The sequence below is a fragment of the Macrosteles quadrilineatus genome, unplaced genomic scaffold, assembly GCF_028750875.1.
Source record: "Macrosteles quadrilineatus isolate MER2022 unplaced genomic scaffold, UCM_ALF_1.0 Scaffold_17__1_contigs__length_3442018, whole genome shotgun sequence".
NCBI lineage: Eukaryota > Metazoa > Arthropoda > Insecta > Hemiptera > Cicadellidae > Macrosteles > Macrosteles quadrilineatus.
The window spans coordinates 1011525-1028731 of record NW_026542610.1 but is presented as its reverse complement, the minus strand read 5'-3'; the positions used below and the strand labels follow the sequence as shown (position 1 = coordinate 1028731).

Genomic DNA, 17207 nt, shown 5'->3' with positions numbered 1-17207 from the left:
TGCAACCTTTGTACAATATTTAAGCACGATTGTGGGCAGTAAAACATATTCTTAAAAGTACTGTTTAGTATTATTAACCAAACCCTTTTCTCTTATGTGAGATGATATGAATTTTAAAACATATACAGAATAACAATGACACTCAAAACACGTTTTACTAATCGTGTGTTTAAAACATTTAGTCAGGTTGGGTAGCAGGAAAATATTTCAGTTCTGGCAGACAGGCTGCAATTTTAGGTGGTTATAGTATACAAGTTCCTGAACCTAAAACCGCCCAGACCCCAATTTTTAAGGACCTCGGTCGTCCGTAATGACGTCATCAAAATGGCGGCCGTAAGAGTATGCTGGGTCCCCATGAATTGGCTATAACGACCGAATGCCTGAACCGATTTTCATGAAATTTGGCACACAAGTGCTTGAATACATTATCTCGGCCTGGGTTGAAAATGGTCAAGTTTCATCAAGTCATTTCAAAATGGCGTCCATTCAAAACTAAAAAAATTATGAGGAAAATAATTGTGAATTGTTTTATACAGGGTGAGTTTTAAATGAGTTCCCCTCCCTACTTTTTTATACATTTCTTAAGATATCAACTCCGAACCACGTCAGATAATTGTAGAGTAGCGATTACTTCATTTCGACTAGTTTTTTTTTATCCGTTTTTTGTTATCAAGCTTTCTTGATAAAATATAACAATTATTTTGATTTAAAATGTCAATATTTCAAAAACCAAACATGACAATGAAAAACGGATTGCGGCATTAAATTCAACATAAAAAAGTAGTTCAAAATGATGGGTCAAAAGGGTCACAACACCCCCTTCATATTTAAAATAATTTATCACATTTCAAAATGGCGGATCCAATATGGCGGCTGAAAAAAATACATCCGTCATAACCGAGTGAAAATAGGTCAACAATAAATGGTGGTGTCCACTTATCTTTATCTAGCACTATTTTGAGATTATGGCCTTAGTTTGTAAATGCACAATGTTATAATGGACTAAAAATAAAGTTATTAAAAGTTCTCATAACTTTAGAATGGATCAACATTTTTTTTAACGGATTGCAGCATTGTATTCAGCGTAAAGGTTTTGTTTGAAACGGTGGGTCACAACCCTATCTTTACATTTGAAAAAATATTTTTGTATCCAAAATGGCGGATCCAAGATGGCGGCCAAAAATGTAAACCCAGTCAAAATAAAGTACTCTACAATGATCTGACATGGTTCAAAGTTGATATCTTAAGAAATGTATAAAAATTTGGGGGGGGAACTCTTTTAAAACTCACCCTGTATAAAACAATTCACAATTATTTTCCTCATAATTTTTTTTAGTTTTGAATAGCCGCCATTTTGAAATTACTTGATGAAACTTGACCATTTTCAACCCAGGCCGAGATAATGTATTCAAGCACTTGTGTGCCAAATTTCATGAAAATCGGTTCAGGCATTCGGTCGTTATAGTCAATTCATGGGGACCCAGCATCCTCTTACGGCCGCCATTTTGATGACGTCATTACGGACGACCGAGGTCCTTAAAAATTGGGGTCTGGGCGGTTTTAGGTTCAGAAACTTGCATACTATGACCACCTAAAATTGCAGCCTGTCTGCCAGAACTGAAATATTCTGCCACTATATGCAGCTATACGACCCCACTAAGTTAGTTGTTTCACTAGTTAGTAAGTTGTTTCATGATACAAATACTCATATTGTCAAAGGAACACGACTAACAATTCGATTTGTAAATTTATCATTCAATTTTTGTTATTGAAAAATACTTCCTAGGTTTAGTATTTATGACCTTATCAATTATTTGATCTTAATATTTGAAATTTCTCATTAATTACCAAACAAAGCAGATAATACACGATCCCTTGTTACATTTAAACAAAGGGGGATTACCAGTCCCTGTCCCTGTATCTATAGTCTACATTTTATGTTTTAATTTACGGCAACATTGTATGTAAATAGTTTACCTAGAAGGTGATAATTCAGTATTTAGTTATGTGTTACCTATGTGTTAAAAATGAATTTAATATAACTATTGGTTGTACTCAAAACGTTTCTGGGAGTACCGTAAACGTAAAGATCAGCGGAACCAGATGAGAACGGCCCGCGGCGCAATTTATAAATAACCTCTTTGCGTTACTAATTACTCCATTACACACGACTAGAAAATTTTATTTGAAATTGCTTGGTTATATGCTGAAGAACATCTCATTAGCTACAATTTTCTCGCTTGAAGTTTGCTTCTGACCAAAAAATAAAAAAAATCCTCGCTTAGTAACTTTTTCATGTCAAGGTGTGATATTTGTTTAACATTTTTAGTTGTTAAAATTCGAATTACGATTTAAATAAGATTATATTTATACTGTCATATTCTGCAGTTAATGCAGATTCCGAATATATAACTTTAATTGCAGTCAACCTTTTGTATGCACGGTCAGGAGCGTATTAACAACCGCGTGCACGGCTTGAGGAACTGACATATCTGCGTTGGGTCCCCCATAGTGGTGGAGGAAGGTTACCGAAACGGCGCGCTTTTTATCCCACATCTCCTATCTAACCGGTGTTCCAGTTGTGTTATATACTTCGATGGGTTTGGGGGATCCAAGGTTTAGGTTTGGGGGTTGTCTAGACTTTGTAAACGATTGGTAAGATAACTCCCATCTTCGCGGTTGTGACTGGTTACATTGAGGAGGCAGGGATCTGACTCAGGAAAGGGATAATTTTAAAATTCCCTTACAAAACAATTTACTTTATTTAACTATAAATTTAACTTACAAAAACAGAAACTAATAAACTTCCCATGGCTTCTCAGGCTTGACCAGCTGTGTGGGTCTGGGATGTTCGTATTCCTCAGGTTCACTCAATGTAACACCCTCCTTTTCAAGCTCTTGTAGGAAAGCCTCCACCTACAACACAACAGTCATATACCAGGCTTAATTTATGTTCATGATGAATCTGTTATTCATACATTCCTTATGTTGTATTTTTTTGTATTGAATATTGATGATGTCAATGCTTATTGCTAACTAATAATTGTATTTGGAGACAAAAAGCCTACAAATGAAACTCATGTTTGATAACTAACTACCTGATATACTAAATTATAATAGTTGAGGTAAAAGGGGTAAAACTAAAGTCATATAAATCTAGGAGGTAATGATGAATACAATTTTTCCCTACACTGAAAAAGCCTTCCAGGCACGTTTGGCAGCTTGGTAAGGTTTCACACAATCAGATTGAATCGAGGGTATGCCTACTGAAAAATTAAAACTGAACACAGAAAAATGGCCTGACACCTACATCCCTGGCTTTTATACTTTATTTCAGCGATATCTCCATTATTCTTGCAATAACAACTATTTTTGATTGCATTCAGTAATTTAAATTTTTTCATAAATACACTACTGCCAAAGTCCCAAACAAACATGCTGGATTAGCGATTTCCAATTTTTCTAGTGGATTTGCTTTACTTAAATGACGATTTTCCCTGAGATTCAAGCATTTGCTAGACCTAACATGTCCTCAATAAAAAACCGTCTTATAGGTCCATAGACTACTTAAAAAAGAAAACACCTGGAAAAACCCAATACCGGTAATCAAAATTCGAGAAACTGTACCCATTGGACACCATTTACCTAGGTTGGGTAAAAGATTTCATACAACCTTTGTGTACAACTTTTAGTAGGGTTAGGAGAAAATTGACTGTTCAAGTTAAATGAACCGACCTTCTCAAACTAAAAACTATTCGATCCTTTCCACAGGGGAGTGAGCTGGTGTAGTGGTAGAGCACAGCTTCGGTCCTGTGTCCAAATCCACCAAATTAACAAAGGATTTTATCGAAGCGATAACACCACAACCCCTAGATTTAGCCTGAAGTAATGAGAAAACGATCCTGAGCTAGGGCCTGGCGTCTTAGGACAAAAAAACCCTTACGTCATGCAACCACTTTGGCCTGGGGCCACGTACAATAGTTTTCCATTAGACAAGCCTAGTTCATACCTTAGTGTCAGGTTTGCGCTCTATAAAGCAAGCCACTTCAGAGATTCCGGTTTCATGACATCTCTGAGCCAGGACTCGAGCCAAGTTAACATATGCAGCTGTGTCACCCAAGCTGTAACAGTGTATAGAAATCACTACTAAAAAACTGAGAAATTTAACCATTTTTCAAAATCAAAGATAAAAAAACAGTGTACTGATCTTTAGGTACATTTGTTTTAAACTACTAACTTAGTGCATTAGTCTCATATTACTGCTAAACTAAATAAATTTGTCAACGTCAACCAATTAAGTAGGAGTGACAATTTAGTAGCCAATATTTTCCCTTGTTTACTTTTAATTGGAATAGCGACAATACCAATGTATTCTAAGCCAACAATAAACTCTCAATAACCCAACAATCATTGGACCAGGGGTGGGGGTTATCAAATGAAATCTTTGTATAAAAAGACTGAAAATAAGTAGCCTACCAACCAATAAGCTAAGAAAAGTCAACTTATAGGCTAGCAATTTATTATCTGCTTTTTTACTGGCAAGGGGTTAAAATTAATCAGTTTTTTTTTTACAAAAATCTCTTTAAACTACAAGCCAGTAGAGTTTAAAATACATCTGTGTAATCTTAAGAGATCTGCGGTAAATATAGGCTAAATGTTCTTCAAAATAAAACTGGGCCAACCGATATCAAGTTTAAACATGAAGAAGTCTGTCATTATCGTTTTTCATCTTTGAATCACCACAGTGTTTTCTTAAACGGCTTTTAATACCAAAATGCTATTGCGCTTGAATTGCAGTCCAACTCTTGCGCCATCATCGAATCAGTGGATTGGCCATCGTTGCTCTGATAACTAACAGTTCATTTGCTTCAGCCTTAATAATTATGTTGTCCTCAAGGCTAGAAGTGACTTCAATTACGATCAGTGATCTGTTTGTCTGGAAAATCACAACCGGGAAGATTTGAGACTCTTATTGTGATAGATCAAATTATACTTTAGGCTAGAGGCATCAATCATTGATATTTTGATGCCTATTCAATTATCAAGGGCTAAAAGTACCCACTTTTCTGAAACTAAAATGGCTACTGGTACACGTACACACCTGTACAACTGCTTGGCCAGGGCCCATTCCTTGGTTGAGGCTGAGACTACAACAGTGCCTGAGTTGTGGACTACTTCTCCCGTCACACTGCGAGCACTTCGGTTTGTCTTTACCACTAACCTGGAAGTTATCAAGCTTTGTCAAACAGATAATGCGGAGTATAAGGAAAATTTCAGTTGGTAAAAGCTCTTACATGACGGAACCTCCTTAATGTTTTGCTGATTCTAAAGAATAAGTTTTTTATAAATGGCGTTTATATATTTTACAACTATTTACTATTTCAATGCGCAAGTGCAATGTTAGCATGTGATCAAAATCGATATTTCTGTAGGCTAAATAATTTTTTGTATCCCCGTCACATATTAAACTTGTATACTAGAGATAGGCTTAAGTGAGAGTAACAAAATAACTTAATCGGGACACGAAAAGTGATCAGATTACACCAGGAGGAAAAAGGGATTAAGAAAAGTAATAAACTCATTTACATTTGTGATATTTAGACATTCATATACGACCAAAAGAAATTTGAAAGATAAATTAAACATGTGACAAAAATATGTGGAATGAAAACTGATCAAATTAGGGTCAGAAGCAATATAAATGGCGGTATACAATTAAGTTAGATATCAAAATGGAGGCTTGTATGTTGGTTTTTCAAAGATGAACTTTTTAGATAATGCTACTTAAAATTATAAGTCAGGCTCAATTTTTTTTTGATCCAACATTATTGTGTGGATAAAGTAAAGTAGACTAATTAATAATACGTAAGTGTAGACTCTGGAAATATTTAATGTAGCCTATGCTTGTTACAAGAAAAATATGATCTTACTAACTTGTTCCAATATGTCTTCCCAGGTTTCTCAAGAAACCATCCAACTGGTTTGTGGGCTATTCTAAGTTTTTCAAGGTTTCTTGGGTTTCTATTGTAACAGTAAAATGTGGAACTGGCATCGGCAGCGGTCGAGGCAGATCTTGAGAAGTGTTTACTAAATCTTATCATTGTCTTAAAGGAACTCATGGTAGCAAACGAATCAACTGCTTCTGTTCTGAAAAAACAATGTACCGTATTGGATAAAATGAACATGATTGAAAACAGACTTCACAAGGTTCTTAATTGAAACTAATAAATAATCACAAGGTAAAATATAGACCTTTATTTGTTGTGTACATGCATTCCTGGTCAACAACTAACGTAATGAGAAGTTTAAACGAAAATAACCATCTTTTCACAATTTGCTCAGTTCACAATTTGGCACTTGTTAGCTGTGTTTGATCAACTCTGTCGAGTTGGCACTGAACTGGCTGACTTGTCAACACAGAAGCAAGAGACATCAACTCACAAAAAGTTCTGTCAGTGCTCTTCAAGTGGTAGTCTCTTAGCAAAAACATTGAAAAAAACACCCCTGCAGTAGCAAAGCTGCAGAATTTCAATTTTCCTGATTGAATTTTCACTTGAATAAGCTATGTCCTAAAATATGTCGGATTTATTACCCATAAAGTCAAATTAGATTTTACGAGTAGCCTACTTAGCTTTTCTGCTGCAGGGAAGGTTAATAATTCAAGTGGTTTTAGTGAAATTATTATAGCTTAGTGTAAGGCAAACTACAACCGTTAATTTAATCACCATAAGAATAACATTTGAATTCACAAAACAATGTTTTTTTATACAGTTTTTTTTCTGTAGGGTATTCTTTAACTGTGCAACAACACTACACTTAGGTACACATTTTTGTTAGCTCTACAAAAAAGGTTTGAAAAGAAATTGAAAAATTGTATGTAAATTACTACTAAAACCCCGTTCCCATAACCTTTAGGTAGAACCGTAAATCTTTTTTTTTCTTTTGAGGGAAAGGTGGGAAAATGTGTTTACGCACACGGGTGGCTAGCCTGTAGTCAAGGATTCAAACAGGTTTAGGCTCCAAAGACTACCCACTAAAAACTTCCTCTACTCTTCGGGCATTAGCCTAGGAACACTTGTCGCACTTAAGTTAGTCACAATGGTCACAACTAGGCAGTAGGGCTTGCTCCATGTCTAGCCATTCATTTCTCACACGACCTAGACTGCAATCTGATCTAGTTCATTCTTTTTTTACTTTAGATGACTAGGCCTATCCAGGTAAGAGCGATCCGCACAGCAGTCCCAGTGGTTCCCACCCTCCATCTATATCTCACAAAACAAATCAAATGACAGTACCCCAAAGATGTAGAGTGGCCTCCCAACGGACATATCCCATCAAATAGCCACCGTTTCACCCACGAGGCTAAGCTAATAGTAGGTCTAAGTTTATAAATAATAACTTTTGTTAAACATTAACTACGTCGAATGAAAATAAGTTTAGGCAATTCTTTTACAATTTTGAACTGACGTAAGTTGCTGTAAGGTTATTTTGTAGTAGCTGGGAATTGCATTCTATTCCTAATTTACAATCAATGATCTGTTTATTCATGGACTGAAAATCACAACTGGAAAGATTTGCGAGTTAAAGAAGAGCCTTTAACCTTGATAAAAAATAAAACAAAAACAAACAAATAAGCTTAAGTTAAAGTATTAATTCAAGTGTTATCACAATTTAATCTTAATCAAACGCCAAACTCTTTATAGGCCTATAAAATCCATGATGCAATGAAGTCTGATATCAACTTTTTTCAAAATGTTCTAGTAAGTTAGGCCTATGTTAATGGCTGGTGGGACAGTTTTATTTTATTAACAAGAAACTGTACATAATATGAATTTTGTAAAATTATAGGCTGCACTTTACTTGACGTCCTACACTCATTCAAATGAAAATATCAATCGGTATATCGATTAATCGATTGCTTCATTCGATATATCGTTTGGTTAGTTAGGTAAGGTTAACCTAACCTAACTAACCAAACGATATATCGAATGAAACAATCGAATGAAAATATCGAATCGAAAAAAACAATCGAATGAGTGTAGGACGTCAAGTAAAGTGCAGCCAAATTATAATAGGTAAATCATTCAATCATTGCCGGAATAGAGAACAAGAATTTGGCATGATATTTTTAGTGCTGTATAGTATAATGCAAATAATGCTTTGGTTAAGTCTAGACTAGGGGATATCAGGTTATGTGACTATAAAACCTTTATAAAACTAAGACAATAGGTACCTACATAATTATGATTACACTTCTCTTTTCCGTGATAGTCCTATATTTTACTTACGTTAAATATTATGTTGGCAAAAAATACTTGAAGGGTTTTAAACAGCAAAACAGCTAGGCTACAGCAGAGCAGACAGCCAGCAGACGACGATATCAACATTTCAATTTCAAGCAACCAGAGATGCTGCGAAACGGGTCTGACTTAGGGGAGGTACGAATGAGGCATTTAGTTCTAAATTCCTCCGTGAACAGCGCTGTAGTAGAGAGCACTTTGGCAATGAAGGTTTACTAATCGCATAATAGTTCTGTTCATAAAATAAAATTATAAATGCCTCAAATTCAGTTTTATTATTTTTTAATTATAAAATTAAACTATCATTACCTAACCGAACTAACCAAACTTGCTGATAAAGAAATAATATAACAAAAGTTTAGTAATCGGAAAATAATTCTGTTTATTAAATAAAACTAGAAATTGCTCAATTAAAATTTTATAATGACTTAATAATAAAATTAAACTGTAATAACCGAACCAAACCAACCAAACTTGCTGATAATAAAAACATCTTGGACAAAAAGTTAATGCTACCAGCGAGATTCGAACCCGGGACCTACAGTATATCAGCTCAGCACGCTAACCATTAGACCACCGAGGCCGATGGCTGTTGTCCGTTTTGTTACGGTAATGGCGTTCCCTCAGCTAATAAGAAGCCCACGGCTGTCATCGTAGCCTCTTCTATACCTCCCCTGAGTAAATACCCTGCGAAACTCGAATTCAATTCAGCTCCAGCTGACGAGTAAGAAAAACACCGAACAATTCAGTCGACAGTGACAGACAGACAGCGGAAAGCCAAAGAGATTTAACTTGTTCAATATTCAGCGGCGCGGCGCTAGCGCTGCCAACAACGACGGGGCTTAAGTGAACCACTACACTAGACTAGAGCATGCACCAGCGACAGCAAAGATCGTGCATTGTATTGATATTGATCTTTGATAGGTGCGCCGACGCCGCATCTAAAGTGCTAAATGGGTTCCAAAATACAGTACAGACATAAAGCTTGGCAGATATTTTATAAGCACTGACAAAGTACCTATATAAACTAAAGGAAATTTGTAGTAGGTAGATTAAGGACAACATTTGTGGAAAATTGTTACCTATTTCTCTTTAGTGCCTGATTGTAATGAATTACTAAAAATTGTAAAAGTTCTTGAACTCCCATACCGATTTGTGTAGTTTTAGTTCCATGACGACTATTTATTTTTCCAAGATCTTTCACTGGGGAGATTCTTGGTCAAGTCACTTATTTATATTATTTTATGCCTTTTACTAATTGTTCACAGTGCCTACTGAACAGATTGTAAAATAAAATAAAGTTAAAAAAAATATTTTGTATTTACTACAAATTATAGTGGGGTAGTGGAATTATCCCCCTTCGAATTTTACCCACTGAGCAAAACTGTCAACTGATGTCACAGCCTAGGGGGCAAAATTCTGGCCGGGACTTTTGAGTTGCGCAATATGAGTTTGAAAAAATTAAAGCGGAACTAAGCTACCTGTCTTTTCACGGTGTTGTGAATTTAATCAGAACAAATCAAATTATAAAACCTAGAATACTGGCCGGAACTTTGTCCCATCCCCTGACTTTAACCCCCATGATGATTTTTATCTTAAAATGTATGGCACGAATGTTGACCCCCGGTTTTTCACCCACAGTTTACTCCATGGCCAGGAAATTGGTGAGAATAATTAACTTTGAGTGTACAAAATAGGGATTTTTGAGAACGACCTTTTAGACAGTTAACAATATTTATCGTCTATTTTACGCTTAAAATTTTACATTATCATTGACGAAGATCAACACGGACAACCTAATGCGGCTGTGGGAAACATTTGTAGAATACACTAAAAACCAGATCAGCTTTTGACAAATGATAAAATATTTATAAGAAATGTTTATTATATGGAACTGTTAGATACGTAATCTATGAGTTGAGTCTTTTAAACTCATCGGAAATTATGACTTTTATTAGTTTTTAAAAAAGTTATCATCGCGAGGACAGTTGATGCTACCCACATGACGGGACATAACGTTTTGAAATAGGTACTAGTAGCGATCGGCGAAGTGCCAGCTAAGATGTCGAGCTGTACATAATAGTATGGCCTATATAATAACTTTATAAAGTAGGTACCTATATGTTATTAAAGGACTCTATATGATATACATAAGGCTGTGGTGTCCGGTTTGCTATATTTTTGTAACTCAACCCATGTTAGATAGAACTCAAGATGATGTAAAACTACTTCAATGCTTAAGCATGGTGTCTTATTTTAAGTCCAAGTAAATCTTGATTAATTTTAAATATATTACCTAAGTAATATTGAACATTATATGTATTCATTTGTGAAAGCCCAAGTTCTAATGCCATCAACATTGTTTTTGTAAAAGATTAAGATAATGGTGATATAAGGCAAGGTGATGCCTACAAGGCAATTAAAGACATCATAACTTATGCTCCTTTATTCATTGTTCACGTTTTATGAAACTTGTTCAATAGGCCTACGTTTGTTAAACTAGTTCACATGAATTAAATTTAACAAATTTTATGTACAGAATATAATTTGTAATACGATTCATCCAACTTATTGTATATACTTGTTTGCAGGAGAGTTAGTAAAAAGAAAGAGGAGAGGAAGCAACAACTTAGAGTTGCTCTGTCATGGTACGGATAGGATAGCTTTCAAATGGTGTGAAACTCCAGAACTTGAATACATAGTGCAGTATTCATTAGTCAAGGACACCTCTTGGACCAGCACAGATCGAGTGAGTTCTTTAAGAAGAGCATGTAGTTTATTTAGTATACCTCATTATGTTTTTTTTTTTCAGTGGCCAAATAACTCCCAGCTTAATATTTTAATTCGAGGTCCCCTCATCCATCAATTTGCACATGAGGTAACATGGGCGGTTCCAGGGGTTTTTTTGGGGGGGGGGGTGGCATTCTTTCGGGGGTGTGGGGGGTATTCTAGTTCTGGGCCAGCATGGCCACGACTACCAGGGGGTTTTGGAATACCCCCCATGTTGCGTGAGGGGGGTCCAGGGTCCTCCCCCGGAAATTTGTGAAAAATTATACTTGCAAAGTCAACATTTTTAGCAGTCTTGACGAAGAAAAAGTTTAATCTCTTGTAATCTGAAAAGGAGAGTTTAAGTGCAAAACTTCCTTTTTTCAGTGATACAACTTTTTCTGTTCTTACCGGCCCTGTAATTTCACCTATCTATTTTTAAATGTTTTGTTTCGTAATGTCGACACGCATTGTATTCCTTCAACAATGATTTTTTTCAGAAAATAAAATAGTTCCTTGCTTACTACATTTTTGAGGTTTTTAGTGGTGTTAAAAACCATCAATTTTAATTTGCTTAGATAAACTACAAAAAAAATATGTTAAGGTTCAAACTATAAACTACACAGTAATAAGCATTGTCTGTTATAAAAAATATATATAAATTTCAAATCTTTATGTTAACAAATAAGTGTAGCAGAGCAGGGTGAGAGAATATGTTTGTGTAAAAGAGAGAGGTTCATACGACCTGCCGGCCTCAGTATCCCACCATTTCGAATGGTGGGCACGGCCCGTTTTTCCACCACACAGCGTGCCAGTATCCAGGGGAGTATTAACAAAGATTAAGCACAGTACTCCGTATTAAGTTATAACATAGATGGTATCTGTACGACATTTCCCAGCTGGGCGGGTGAGCGTGCGACACTGCGACGTTGTTGATGTATACACTTGAACGCACATATGTCTACGTGAGTGAATACTCTGTAGAAATGTCAGTGTGGTGTGAGTAGATAGTCAGGTAGACATCGCCACCGTCACACTCGTAGTACTGTAATGGGTTGCTCAATCTTGAGTCTACACTAAACCTAACTTAGAAAACGGCTAAGCAAAGCTTAAGCCTTAAACGCTTCCATTACTTACCATTATAATTTTGTCATATGCTTGTGCTTAAGTGGAGGGATGATGCACATAGGTTCAATCTTGTCAAACTTTGTTACTAACTAAAAAAAAAAAACGCAACAAAACAAATAATCAACTGACTACTGAGCCACTAGTGGGTAGAGCACGTGCGTTTCTTTATGAAGCCTGGGGGTAGATATGGTTGGAGTGGCTCTGAACCGGTTTTGTAGGGGTGGGGGTACGCCGAAAATCGGTCTGCGCTCTTGACCTGTCTGAGTAACATCGCGGATGCTTTTTTTCAAAAACATTCGGGATGCCAGTTTGATTATCTTAAAACTTAATTAAGGAACGCGGCAGCGTTCCGCCCCGCCAAGTCCCCCAGCGGTACACAGCTGCTGCAGTGTATATATACATGACGTGACAAAGTGGCTTTTTTACTCGTCTATAGCTCTGAAGAAACAAAAGCTATTAAAATAATTGTTCATCCACTGGATAGGGGCAATCATTCTTGGCAAAATAAAAAAAAGAATTTAAAAAAAGGTTGTGTTTGAGCCAAGAAAAACTAGTTTGAAAATTCACAAATTTTCCGTGTTCTCCTTCTTCTCCTTAAATGTTGACGGACCTACAGCCCAAACCACTGGCTCAATTTTAATGTTTTTTATGTTGTTTGAAAGCCCTTAGCGTGTAGATGTGCCTTTTGAGGGTCACAAGTCGGTGCGTTGACCCATAAACCCTTGGCAAGCCCTCAAAGTACGATTTTGGCCCATTTAAATAACATGGGATTAAAATCAAAACAAAAGAAGGATCAGCTGCGATTAAATCTCAATTAATTTAAAATGTTAGAGAAATTCATAGGATCAGCTGAAAAATTATTTTAAAACTTTTATAAAGTATTTTTTTCAGGTATACCGAATGATTTGAGCTACTTACTATATAAAATTACTTAGAGCAGTGATATTCCCCGATACTTTCCATTGAAAAATGCAGTGTACCGATGGTACACTGGTACAGCAGCTCGTCATTTTTAACAGTTTAATACTACTTATCAAAAACATATGAAACCTAGGAACTTGAAACTTAGTACTAGTACTAAGGTTAGTTTTAACATTGTTTCTTCATAATATTGCCAAAATTTATTTAACTAAATAAGGTTAGTTTTATGTTTTGATACACTAAAACAAATAAAACAATCGGGAAAATTCGTCTACGTATGTTAAACAAGCAAAAAAGTGAATGTAAAAAGTGATATGTAAATTTAGGATAAAAATGAGTTTTTCAATATTTGTTTTGCCTTATGCTATTTCTAACAAACCTAATCTGTTTGATTACATTTTTACTTCTCTAATAAGGGCTCAATTTACACTAGTCTTTAGATATACGGGTTTAATTATCGGAACACTTATGTAACACCAATGCATTTTATGTGTAGTTGTGCCCTGGTCTATATAAGAGAAAAGAGGATTTAAATTTTAACTGTTAATTTTCTACAAAAATAAATACAATCTAACAAAAAACCACTAAGTGGTAACACTTCCCCCGCCAAGTCAGCAACCCAAAAAAGACAATAAATCACCACTTTTCCGCCAAGTAAAACAATGTAATGTATGTAAGTTTGGCCACTTGGCGGCAGACTTTTGCTTGATCACTTTAAAAAATACCATAAAATTAGTTTCATTGAGCAAGTATCCCTCCCAATAGTACATTGCTAGATGAGAGCTTATTTTACAAAATTTGACCTTATTTGTGTCACATTTCATAAAATCATAATAGTGATGGTTTTATATTTACTGATTACCTCGAAATTATTATACTTAGTTGGACTAATTAATTAGAGAAGTTGATTTGTGAAATTATCCACCAACGTAACTTTAATAAAAAAAAAAACAAGCAAAAGTCTGCCGCCAAGTTGCCAAACTTACATACATTACATTGTTTTACTTGGCGGAAAAGTGGTGATTTATTGTCTTTTTTGGGTTGCTGACTTGGCGGGGGAAGTGTTACCACTTAGTGGTTTTTTGTTAGATTTGTTTATTTTTATGTTTACAGTGGTGTGAAAATACAATTTTTTTTAGGTACGTTTAAGTGATAGTTTCGTATAATAGTAATGCATTTTTTGTAGGTACTTTTTTTGCCACGAAAAATCTCTGGCTCATTAACGAGTAAATTTTGGAGTATATTAAAAAAGCCTACTCTAAATTTTTATATGTAGAGTTTTATAAAATATGCTATCCTTCCTTCATATAAATATTTTCATATTCCTCTTAATGAGTTAAACAAAATTAGATATTAATTGAAAATACTCATCACACAACTGTCGTGAGAACAACCTGAACCGCCTCCTCACCGCGGTCCGAACCATGGCTCCTATGGCCCCCTCTCTAGAAACCGCCACTGTGAGGTAACTAGTAGCTCATTCTCAATTTGCAAATGATTTATTACTGCTCCTTAACTAAACCTTCTTGATACCTATTAGACAATTATTTTAGTTTTGAAGCCTATAAATAGTAGCAAAAATGCAACAGCAGTCATAAAATAAGATTAAAGGAGACATGATAAGAAACTGTGTGTGATTGAGAACTTGTGATAAAGAAACTTGATTCAGAGATTTTACAGAGCAGATAAAAATGTTAAAATAACTGATTAACGCCAAAGAAATACCGAATACCATTGATTGGGATATAACATAAATAGAAACTGAAACTGTAATTTTATTGTGAAAGACAAGGTATTTGGTCCAACTAATTTTTGTTTAACTTCTTTTTTTAAGATAAATGATTGTGTTTGACATTTTAAACGCTAATAAAATTGATCTTGTGCTGTTACAGATGGACAAATGTTCCTTTTTGTTGGATGGTCTCAAGTCAAATAGTGAGTATAGAATTACTCTGAAAATAATTTTGGATCATCATACTGAAGAGGAAATATCACATCAGTTTAGAACACTTCCAGGTAATTTTTCATGTAACAAAGTGCTTATAATAAGTACCCTTTTATTTACCAATACATTCACTATAGAACAAAATAATTTAAAATATTTGATTTCAGAAACTTCTCTGTCCAAAAACATGTTTGATTTTATTTTTTATTGCTAATAATTTATTAATTCTTTGTAATGCACTGCTATGGGTGATGTTGTTTGCCCATCAGAAGGTGTAGTGCTGACACCAGTAGATGTCGTACAGCTGCAAGATGTCTGGGCTGATTCCCCTGCTTCAGCATCTGCCGAACTCTCATGGAGCTTTGCCCCGGGTGAGTCTCTATTTACTGTCAACATGCAGACTTAAGGGATGCAATCTTTCTCTGCGCTGATGTACCTCAAAGTGGGCACGCAGTCTCTTACTCCGTACTGTAAATGTAGAATTAGCTTTACCCTCACAATCAGCAAACGGAGAAGTATAATCAACGTACGTAATATATTGCATTATAAAAAACATTTTACAAAAACACACATGGGTCATGGGTCTCCTACAAGGTCCTGGTTCCACCAGGCAAGCTGGTTCAAATCCATCACCCGTTGATTACTTCTTCCCATTATAATAATTATAGCCAACCACAACCCCTATCGTAGCTGGTAAAGATGTGGGGAATAGATTATCCTCTCAAGTATGAGTCATATTCTGTGATTAGATTGTACAGGGGTTTAATCTTATAATGGTCTTATAACTTGTTTTACAGACAGTTAAACCCCACCATTATTTTATGAAAATCCTGTATTTATGCACAATAAAGCAGAATGTAAAAATCTTTGTTTTTTTTTCACTAAGGTACCAACCATATGCTACGGCTTTACAAATCGTTGGTTTTTTGGATAACAATGTTATTGATAGGCTAAAAATTAAAAAGATACTTTGTTTGTACCACAGGTTTCCCATGTCACTATGGACTGGTTCTGTGGAAAACTGCTGCCATCTCTCATGCGAACATGTCTCAAGTCAAATATGTAAGAAAACATTATCTCATCCAATCTTCAGCTTCTATTTTTTTGTGTTCATCTGTGATCTAGTTTGAAACTTTCCAATAATTTGTTGTTTCATTAAAACCATTTCAATCTTTTATTTTTGCAATTAGACTGAAATATTCATAAATAATAGGTGTAATATGTTTTCATTCATCTTGTTACTTCTGAATGATTCACAAATTGTTAAAACAATTTAAAAGGGATTTTTCAGCTATTCAAATATAAGGTGCATCTTAATAAGTGCCACTATAGTTCCAGATCCTACGCTCAGGCCCTACCTGTATTTATCTTCTTTGCACAGGCTTTTTTATATCAATTATTTGCAATCAGATTGTTTTAGATAGTCTGTAATAGCATAGACAAACAGAATTAAATATAGTCCGACAGCAGTGCTGCAGTTAGCATAAGTTCTGGCGACCAACACTGGGAGTGCCTTGTAGTTAAGGCGCACCCGCTACGTAACTACATGGCGCTCATAGTAGTAGACGCCAGAACATATGCTAACCGCAGCACTGCTGTCGTTCTACATTTAATTCTATTTGTCTATGGTAGTAGTAACTATAGTAAAGAAGAGTATGATTTCTTCAACTACCCAAGTTCGTTCAGGTTACTTCTTCATGACTTAGCTGAAACTTATTCTGTGTGTCCGTCCCTCTTCGGTGTTATTTGTTTACTAAGAAACTTGTTTTGATGAGGGTCCACAATGCTTCAAGAAACACAAAAACTCAAGCTTTACACTATACATAAGTTAGAATATTTCACAGTCACTGACAATATTGTCAACCAAGGATTGAAGGTTTGAGCTGAGAAGATGATTGTTAGATTTTAACACGTTCGCTGCTACGGACGTTCTGGAATGTCAAACGGGCTACGGCGCCAGGAGCTAGGAACGTTCCGGAACGTCACCGTTCATTGATGTTTAACGTTACCATGGATCAGCCAGCTCGTCTCGAGCGTCCTATATTTATTTGCAGCTCGTGGGGACGTACTTTTCTGACAATAAAAAATATAGTTTCCCAAAATCACCACCAGGGTCGTATAGAACAGGGCTTTAATTGTCCCACCTC

At 35.5% G+C, this 17207-nt stretch overlaps 2 protein-coding genes across 4 annotated transcripts in view; one reads left to right on the top strand and one right to left on the bottom strand.

Annotated features, from left to right (window-relative positions):
• The window catches only part of LOC129005209 (uncharacterized), a 121245-nt gene that overhangs the window by 103380 nt on the left and 658 nt on the right, over window positions 1-17207 (top strand). The window contains exons 3-6 of the mRNA XM_054434042.1: window positions 10892-11049; window positions 15008-15131; window positions 15330-15431; window positions 16046-16122. Of these exons, the coding sequence (XP_054290017.1) occupies window positions 10892-11049; window positions 15008-15131; window positions 15330-15431; window positions 16046-16122 (461 nt within the window). The remainder of the gene's footprint in view (window positions 1-10891; window positions 11050-15007; window positions 15132-15329; window positions 15432-16045; window positions 16123-17207) is intronic.
• Window positions 2744-8390, bottom strand: LOC129005172 (39S ribosomal protein L18, mitochondrial-like). 3 transcript variants are annotated; one of them, XM_054433991.1, is made up of 5 exons: window positions 8289-8390; window positions 5935-6147; window positions 5102-5221; window positions 4010-4121; window positions 2744-2916 (listed from the first exon to the last, which is right to left on the bottom strand). In XM_054433991.1, the coding sequence occupies exons 2-5, from the start codon at window positions 6117-6119 to the stop codon at window positions 2797-2799; spliced, it is 537 nt and encodes a 178-aa protein (XP_054289966.1). In that variant the 5' UTR covers window positions 6120-6147; window positions 8289-8390; the 3' UTR covers window positions 2744-2796. The 3 variants fall into 3 exon arrangements, with proteins under 3 accessions (XP_054289966.1, XP_054289967.1, XP_054289965.1); XM_054433992.1 differs by having other exon boundaries at window positions 5935-6142; window positions 8289-8332; XM_054433990.1 differs by having other exon boundaries at window positions 8238-8306.